This window comes from Myotis daubentonii, chromosome 11, assembly GCF_963259705.1.
Source record: "Myotis daubentonii chromosome 11, mMyoDau2.1, whole genome shotgun sequence".
NCBI classification, from domain to species: domain Eukaryota; kingdom Metazoa; phylum Chordata; class Mammalia; order Chiroptera; family Vespertilionidae; genus Myotis; species Myotis daubentonii.
This window is the reverse complement of record NC_081850.1, coordinates 79,563,621-79,572,335: the sequence shown is the minus strand read 5'-3', so window position 1 is coordinate 79,572,335 and position 8,715 is coordinate 79,563,621. Positions and strand designations below refer to the sequence as shown.

The 8,715-nt window shown below is 62.7% G+C and overlaps 1 protein-coding gene across 1 annotated transcript; it reads right to left on the bottom strand.

Moving 5' to 3' along the window:
• Nucleotides 1-161: 161 nt before the first annotated feature.
• On the bottom strand, nt 162-8,128 carry BARHL1 (BarH like homeobox 1). Its single transcript, XM_059658818.1, has 3 exons — nt 6,850-8,128; nt 2,629-2,851; nt 162-691 (listed from the first exon to the last, which is right to left on the bottom strand). Exons 1-3 carry the CDS (start codon nt 7,313-7,315, stop codon nt 400-402), a joined length of 981 nt encoding a protein of 326 aa, XP_059514801.1. The 5' UTR covers nt 7,316-8,128; the 3' UTR covers nt 162-399.
• Nucleotides 8,129-8,715: the final 587 nt, after the last annotated feature.

Sequence of the window (8,715 nt, the reverse complement as noted above, 5' to 3'; positions counted from 1 at the left end):
TGACTCACGGACACGGTCACGGCTCATGGTCACGAATAAATAACCTCATATACACTTTGCACACCGTATGTACAGCGCTGCGCGCCCCCCTCTGCGGCAGGGGCGCGGGGAGGAGCTCGGTGCACAGCGGGAGCGTGGGGGGCGGGGGAGTGCAGCCCGGGGCGCCCAGGCTGCTTCTGGGAGGGACAAGGGGGTGGCCTGGGCGCCGGCAGGGGGTGCAATGTATGTACATCCGCGGGTGGAAGTGGCTCCCGGTGGACTGGCCGAGAGGGAGGGCGCCGAGGGAGGCTAGGGAGGCCTGGTCCGGGGTCCGGGGTCCGGGCTGCAGGAGACTTGGCATCTGCCCTTCGGGGAACGCGCGGCCGGAGAGCCCAACAGGGGCCCCGGAGGCGGGCGGCCTCATCGGGGCTGGGCGGCGCGGGGCAGCACGCCGGCCAGCGGGGGCAGCGGCGGGGGCTCGCCGGCGCCCTGGAGTCCGTGGAGGAGGATGCGGGGCACCAGAGGCCGCTGCAGGGCGGGCGGCGGCGCGCTCGGCCCGCGGTACAGGTACAGCGCGGCGCCGGGGTCCAGGTTGGAGACGAGACTCTGCGGGTAGAAATAAGGCGACGGGAACATCCGCTGGAGCGCCGAGTAGTTGCCCGCTTCCGCCAGCAGCTCCAGCCCCACGGCCGTCTGTCGCTTCCATTTAGTCCTGGGGACCGAAATAAATGCCAGGGTGGGGTCAGGGCTGCGGCCCGGGGCGGGGTACCCCGCCCCTCGGGGTGCTGGGCCCATGGCCCTGTGGGAGGCCCCGGACACCCACTAAGGTGTTAGTTAATCAGGGCGCGCCCGGCACCGCTTGCCGCTTGCCCGTGTTACACGCATTCGCTCCTTCAAACTGCCGCTCCTCCCCATTTGCAGATAAGAAAACTGAGGCACTGGCCCTCTCTCCAGATGGTCTCCCACGTGGTAGAGCCCACCGCCGGCCTCTAACCTCGCACACTCTGCTCTGGGGAGGAACACCGGCCGCAGAGCTGTCGCTGGAACTTCCCCGGTGTATCCGCCCCCTGGGAGGCAAGGTGGCCCTGGAGAGAGGGCGGCAGGGTTGGATTGCTACCACCTGTGGGGTGAGGCTGCACCGCCTCGGTACCCGGTTAGCGCGCTTCTGCAGAAGGCGCACCAGCCTCGCTCGCCCTCTCCCGTCACCAGGTCCGAGGCCTGGGGCGAGCCTGTAGCCTGTAGCCTGTAGCCTGTAGCCTGTAGCCTGTAGCCTGTAGCCTGCCGGGCGCTGAAGTCCGGAGGCACGGACCCCTGTGTGTCCCTGGGCCCGAGCTGGGCCAGCCCCTGGGTCCCACTGAGGCTGGCTCCGCCACACGGACCCGCTCCCCTCCCTGAATTATTCATCATCATCATCATTGTGTAATTACTGTAACGGGCCTTAATTATTGATGCCCGGAGCAGTAATCGGTATTTATTATTAATGGGCGACGCGTTCTGAGGCTTGTTTATGGAGAGCACCGTTCTGGCCTCTGCTGAGTGTGGGAGTGATGGTGAGTTATGTGGTGTGTGTGTGTGTGTGTGCCTGTGACTGTGAGTTATGTGGTGTGTGTGTGTCTGTGTGCCTTGGGTGTCAGTGTTCTGTGTGACAGTGAGTTATGTGGTGTGTGTGTGTCTGTGTGCCTTGCGTGTGAGTGTTCTGTGTGACTGTGAGTTATGTGGTGTGTGTGTGTGTGTGTGACTGTGAGTTATGTGGTGTGTGTGTGTCTGTGTGCCTTGTGTGTGAGTGTTCTGTGTGACAGTGAGTTATGTGGTGTGTGTGTGTCTGTGTGCCTTGCGTGTGAGTGTTCTGTGTGACAGTGAGTTATGTGGTGTGTGTGTGTCTGTGTGCCTTGCGTGTGAGTGTTCTGTGTGACAGTGAGTTATGTGTGTGTGTCTGTGTGCTTATGGGTTGAGTGTGTGTATGTGCGTGTGTGTTTACATGTATGTATCTTTGTCTCTGAATGTGTCAGGGAGAGAGATTAGAGAACACCAGTTTCCCAGTCCCCGGAGGAGCTGTGGCGGGCCCTTCCCTGCTCCATTTCAGTACAAGAGAGACTGAGGAGGCCAGAGAGGCTGGGTCGAACCCAGAGCCCTCAGCAGCTGCTGTGTTGGGCTACTTCTCCTGCCCCCCTACCTCCCCACCATCTCCACCCCCACCCCAATCCCAGGGGTCTGCCTACTTGTCCTCCCCGAAAAATATTCTGGACACAGGCCACCACCCCACTCTGGCCTGATGCTCCCACTGGGAGGACTCAGTGGCCCTAAGACTGGAGCTCAGCTGGTCCAGGTGGGGAGGTGGGACCTGGCTGGGATGGGGCAGGCCCTGGACCTCCTGTGGCCCGTGGCCTGTCTGTCCACCCGCCCTGGAGCGGATGCCTGGGCGCTGGAGGCCGAGTTCATGCCTTTCCCTGTGACTCGTGTGGACTCTGGGCAAGGCCTTCTCTCCGGGGGTCCCAGGTTCCCACGTTTACAGAATGGGGAAAGCCCAGGGCCCTCCTTAGCGGTCAGGCCTTGGACATGCTCCCTGGAGGGGCAGATAGGAAAGGCGAGGGAACCCCTTCTGTCCTCCTCCCCCTCCCCAGCGCCCCACCCCCCACAGCCGGGCCTCACCTGCGGTTCTGGTACCAAGTCTTGACCTGCGTGTCGGTGAGGTTGAGCGAGGCGGCGAGCTCCATGCGGTCCTGCACGCTCAGGTACTTCTGCCGCTCGAAGCTGCGCTCCAGCTGCGCCAGCTGATGGTCGGTGAAGGCGGTGCGCGCCTTGCGCGGCTTTTTCAGGCGCACCGGGGGGCTGTCCCGCGAGCTGGAGATCTCCCGGTCGCCCTCCTCCTTCACTGCGGAGACAGGGGCGCGTCAGGGCCCAGCCTCGCCCTCCCGCCCTGCTCCTGCCGCTCGGGCAACCGCGGCTCCGGGTCAGCAGTGGCCCCGGCTGCGGCAAAGCCACTGGGAACCGGACCACGGCCCGGATGGAGGACTGACCCAAAGCCGAGAGAACGCAACCCACTTTCCCTGCACTCCCCGAGGGATAAACCCAGCGACTGGCTGGACGCCGGGGGAGGGACCCAGGGGTACGCGCCCACCCGTGGGCTGCGCGAGTCCGCGCTCAGGGGTGCGGGGCTGGGCTCCGCAACTGCGCCCGGGTTCTCTGGCTGCAAATGGGCCGGAAAGGGAGGGAGCTGCGGGCTGGAGTCTGGGGAGAAAAACCCGATTGAAGGGACAAAAAGCTGTGCACCCCGGAGCGAATCGCGGTCCTGAAGATAAATTGTACCCACATCTCGCCTGGCCCCTCTGAGGATGCGAATCGTAATGCTGGTCCTGCCGGTTCTTAAACTGCAACAGCGCCCAGTGCCCGAGGCTGAGCTCCAGGGTGCGTCGCAGCGCGATCTCCGAGCCAAGGCACTTGGAAAAGTAAGCGGCGGGTTTGTGCCCAGGTCTGTTCCCTTGTCAACGCAACGCCCACTGTGGCTCCCAACCAGCTCCCATTGCCGGGGTGTTTCCGCCCCTCGGAGGGGGCACCCCAGCAGAGTCCCCACGCCTGAGGCCCCAGGACCGGACCGACAAGATGGTTTATTTTTCCCCCCCGAACAACACTTTCGACTTGCGATGGGGGTTGACCGCACTGAAGCGCACACTGCCTCAAACAAACTCAGTCTCCCTCCTTCTCCCCCGAAAGCATAACCCAGTGGTCGGCAAACTGCAGCTCGAGAGCCACATGCTGCTCTTTGGCCCCTGTGGTGTGGCTCTTCCTAAGCCTTAGGAGGACCCTAATTAAGTTAATAACAATGTACCTACCTATATAGATTAAGTTTTAAAAATTTGGCTCTCGAAAGAAATTCCAATCGTTGTACTGTTGATATTTGGCTCTGTTGACTAATGAGTTTGCCGACCACTGGTATAACCAAAGAGACCACGTCCCCCAAATGGGGCCCGGCTGGGGCTCCCCCCACTCTTATTCTCTCTGCGCTTTCCTTTATGGTGAATTTCATTGTGCCTGGCGTTAGCAGTGACAAGGTTCAGCTGAATGCGAGTTGATTCCTCTCTGTAGGAAACAATAATCCGGTTAATTGAGCCACTAGGGAGGGAGACATTTCAACCGGAAAGGCCTTGCTTTGCAGCCGGGAGGGTGCGGGCGCCGTGTGCACCGAGGCGGCTGGCAGGGAGAGCACCTCTGGAGAGAAAACGCCTCCTCCCGGCCCAACCGGCCGTCCCTGCCCTCCCCGCTCGGCCGCGCAGGGACTGGCCGCCTCCTCCGGTGTTGGGATGGAGTTGGGAGCTGATTTCGGTCCATGCTCGCAGGTAAAGTTTAATAAAGTGCAAGGAAACAATGATCCGAACTCCAACTTGATCCCGTGGAAACCTTGCTTTTTGACCTAATTGCCCGCCTGACTATTTGTGAAAAACCCCACTTCTGGGGGCTGAGGGCTGAGCTGGGGGTGGAGGGTTGCGCTGCGTGGTCGGGAAGATCCGGCTTTTCGTTAATCCCTCCCGGCACAGGCAGGCGGGCGGGAGCCTTTGGAGGCAGCCTCAGTGCCGCCCAGAACCAGCTCGCCCCGGGGCCTCTGATCCCAGGCTGGAGGCCACACCTCAACGCCCCTGAGTTTGAGACACTCCCCGCCGGGGGGCGGTTTGGAGCAGAGTGCCCGCTCGCCGCTCCGCTTCTTGGCAGACAGACGGACAGACGGACAGACGTTGGCTCCAGCAGCTAGGGTCACGGCAGACCTTCCATGAAAGCCCGGTTGTAGCTCCTTTCAAACAACACTTTCGACTTTCGTTATCTTAGGAGCCTTTGAAGCAGCACCTCAGGTGGCCTGACCGCCCCTCCAGGGCCTCCGTGGAGAAAATGACGCCGCACGGGAGGTGGGTCGGAGGGCCGCCCGGGCTGGCTCCTGTGTCTGCCTTCCCGCCAGCCTTCCTAGCTCGGCCTGGGAAAGCAGCCGCCGCCACTCGCGGGCTCAGCTCGGCGGCGGTGTCCCCACGCCCTCTGACCCCGCCCTCTGACCCCGGGCTTCGTAGGCGCAAAGGCGCACCGCCTCGGGGTGGGGTGGGAAGACCTTCCACCCTCCTCCTCTCCGGCCTATTTGAGTGATGCATGGACGGCCCGCCCTCCCCGCTCCCCGCTCCCCGCTGGGATATCTTCTCCGACAGGAGGGGGACGTTGATATTCCCATGATCTTAAACGAAACCTCTCCTTGAAATCCCAAATTAAAGGAGACAAGAGCCAGGTTCTCCCAGCCCGGCGGCACCACCGTTGGCAGCAGGCGACGTTGGCGATTCTTGCCCCTCACTCTAACCACAAAGCTGGGTGCTGTTGAGAATTACCAACCACAAAACATTGTTATAAGTAGATGTTCCTGTCGCTTCTCTGCCTTCCCCTGCACCTGTCTTTCTCCGGGGCGGGTTTCCTTTGCCTCGGGAAACAGCCCCCGGGGTGAAGCAGGGGTTTCCGGCCCCGTGCCTCCGGACTCCCTGTGGGTGCCTCTGCCTGCCCGTTTCCTCGTTCTCGTTTCCTCAGTACGGCTGGGCTGCAGGCGGCCGGGCGGTGTGTGGGGAAGCCGAGGACAGCGAGATGGGGTGTGGGGCCCCACACGGGTGTGGGTTTGAGGTCAGGGCATGTCCACAAACGAATTCTTGGCTGGAAGGAGAGTGTTGCGAGCCGTTCCGCATTTTTGTGAAGACTGCGTACGAATAGGGGCTGGGAGGTGCAGGGCCCGCGATGACAGCAGATGCCCTCGTAGGGAAGTGCTATCTGATGAAAAGCGTTCGGGATGAATTCTGAGCTGACAGGGCTCGGAAGGGCCTCGGCCGCCCCGGGTTTCTGCTGTGGGGGACACGGGCTCTGCCCCGAAGCCCTGACACTCCTTCCCCGCCTGCCTCCCGCTTCTTGCGGGGGAAAGAACTCTGACCACTGGCCTCTCAAAGAGCTGAGTCCAGGCAGTGGCCCCGGCGGGCGGCGAGAATGAAATTAGGGCGCTCCTTTTATGCTTCCCTTTCTTCCTTCTTTTTCCCTCCCTCCCCCGTCCTCTTACTCTTGATCTCGGCTCCCTGGTTAAGACGGGATGAAAGGGAACAACAAGGAAAGGTTCACAGAGGTGAGAGGCAGGTGAAGGGCCGGTGACCCCCAGGGAAGGGGACGGGGAGCTGGTCACTCGGGAAGCCCTGGGTCCCACACAACCGGAAATTGCTCAATTCTCTTAAAAATCAAATTCTGCGAGAACCGCTGGGTGGGTGCAGCAGGGTTCCCCCCTGGACCAGACCTCGGAGTCCGCTCCCAGCCAGCCTCGCAGCCCTGCCTGCCTGCTGCTGCTGCTTTGAAGTGAGCATTCCTTTTGCATAATTCGTGGGGCCCAGAGTACACTGGGCCCAAGGGGAGGCAAAGCCCGGTTTCTCTCCCCCTCGGAAATCCAGATGAAAGGGTGGAGAATTCTGACTGTTCTTGCTTCCTTCCGCTAGGTTTTCACTCCTATACGGAGGGCGTTCCAGCTGAGCCCTAGGGGTCTGGTTGTTTTGCGGTCTTTTCTCAGCCTCTGGCCAGATGGGCCCCTGCTCCTGACCCCCAGCCCCGCTGGAAGGGCAGACCCAGCGGAAGTTTGGAAAGTTTGCTCTGTGCATTTTGGGGGGTCTCTCCTGGGGCGCACAGTATCCCTCTCCCCGCTGTCTCCACCCGACTCTTTGTTGCTCAAAGGCATAGCCACGGGCAGGCCGGAAGGTTCAGGCCCTGGGGGAGCTCAGGGCCGGCTTCTGCGTGTCCCCTCCTGTGTGCACGCAAGTTTCACTGCCGGCTTTTAGAAGCACAGCACCCCCCCCCCCACGCTTCCACCTCCCGCTTTCTTACCTTTATACTCGGAGTCTGACGAGGCGTTGCTGCCACTTTTGTCCAGCTTGTCTCTAAAGTCCTCGCCGGCCTTGGGTGCGAGGCGGCCCCCGGGCTCAGGGGCGGCGGGCGGCCCGCTACTAGAATAGGGCGCACAGGCGGCCAGTGGTTTGCAGTCGGCAAGGATGTCCCTGATCAAAAAGGAGGAGGTCACTGTACGTGACTGGGCTGGAGCTGAGAGCTGTCCGGCCTGCAGGTGGGAGTCCAAACCTGGGCCCTGTGCCCCACCAGGCCGCGGGGCGCCCGTCTCCAGACAGTCCCTTGCTGGTGAGGCTGGTGAGGAGCAGTCACTGCTGCTCTCCGAGCGAGGACTCAGTTCCAGGGGTGAGCGGCAGTCCCCAAGCAGGGGGTCCCCCTTGGGAAGGGCGGGGCTGCTCGCCCGGTGGGAGAGGATGGAGTCGATCCCAAAGCCATTGGAGCCTTCCATAGCCAAGCTTCGGCCTGTCCTCTCCGGAAGCTCCCCACCCACCCCCAGCCCCAGCCGACCGCTGTCCTTGCCCCTAGCTGCGGGCTGGCATGGGGAAGGCGGGCAGGGAGCCTGCGGGCACCTTGGATGGAGTTCAGCCTTGGGGGAGCCCAGGAGCGCTGGGCCAGCCTCCTCTGCGCATTAGATCCAAAAGGGCTCAGCGCGTCTTCTGCAGCATCGCGCCTAGTCGCCGAACCGAGGGGGGGTGGTGGGAGTGTCAGGGAGGCACGGGAGGGAGGGTGCGCCAAGTTGGGGAGAGCAAAGGGGGAGACGGACGGCCTGAGCGCTCCTCTGGCACAGAAGAGAGGCGAGGATGTCGGAACCTAAATAAAGGACGGCGTTTAAAAATCCAAACCGCACGCTTCCTCCAGGCGAGCGTGGCCGCAGGCAGCGGGGTCAGCACCGCGGTGAGCAGCGGGCGACGGGCCGGCGGAACGGAGCGCACCTGGTGGCGTCAGCACCGCGGAGAGCGGCGGCGGCGGCGGCGCGCGGCGCATGACTGTCCACCTGGCCCGCAGGTCCTCCTCCGCGCTCCCTGCGCCCCCGGGCCGTCAGCACCGCGGACAGCGCCCCCGGGCTCGGCCGCCGCGCTCCCAGCCGGTCCTCCGAGCGCGCCTTCGCCTCCCCCTTCCTTTAAAAAATGAACCTGTGTCACTTTTACTTTGGGGCTGGGGGTTTTGTTTGTTTCTTTTCCCCCCTCGTTATGTTGTGAGTGTGAGTGTGTGTGTGTGAGTGAGTGTGTGTGTGTGAGTGTGTGTGTGTGTTTTAAAGGGGACTAGCCCACGTGGCCCCGGAGTGACGTCGCTGATTGGCTCTGGCCGATTTTGGGGGTGATGTCACAGCGCCGCGAGTCGCGGCCCGATTCCCTTTCAGTTTGATTAAAAGAGACACTGAATTAATTACCGCACAGGCCCAACTGTTTACCGGCCATTTCCACGCGGTTTGCTTTCATTAGGCCGGTGATGAGGCCCCTAATGGGGGTGATTAGCCGAGGGGGGCGGGCTGGCGGGGAGGGGTCGGAGCCCGCTGCGCCCCAGAGGCTCGGGATGCGAGTTTTTTAAGTTTCCCTCGGCCCTTCCCGGCAGTTATTCAAGTGATTCGCCCCGGGGCTGTCCTAGATCCTTTTCCTCGGCCCCTCCCGGTCTTCCTTCCTCCGGCCACGGAGAGGGGCCAACCCCGGCGGGGGAGCCCTGTCCTGGGGGCGTTCCCCTGGGTTCCAGGGCTTTCGCGTGGGGCGCTTTGCAGCCCTTTCTCTGCCGCTCGGAGCCCTGCGGTCTGGCGGGTGGGGAGAGCTGGCGTCGCCCCAGGAAGGGGCGGGAAGGTGGCTTCGCTGGGGGCCGAGGGTGGAGAGTGCGGGAGGT

Bases quoted from the DNA above. Each gene is read 5' to 3' on its own strand.
- BARHL1 (XM_059658818.1), bottom strand. From the start codon at position 7,315: ATGGAAGGCTCCAATGGCTTTGGGATCGACTCCATCCTCTCCCACCGG. The intron at 2,852-6,849 runs GTAAGAAAGCGG...CTGTCTCCGCAG, and splicing joins GTCAGACTCCGAGTATAAAG to TGAAGGAGGAGGGCGACCGG. The intron at 692-2,628 runs GTGAGGCCCGGC...TTCGGTCCCCAG, and splicing joins ACTTGGTACCAGAACCGCAG to GACTAAATGGAAGCGACAGA.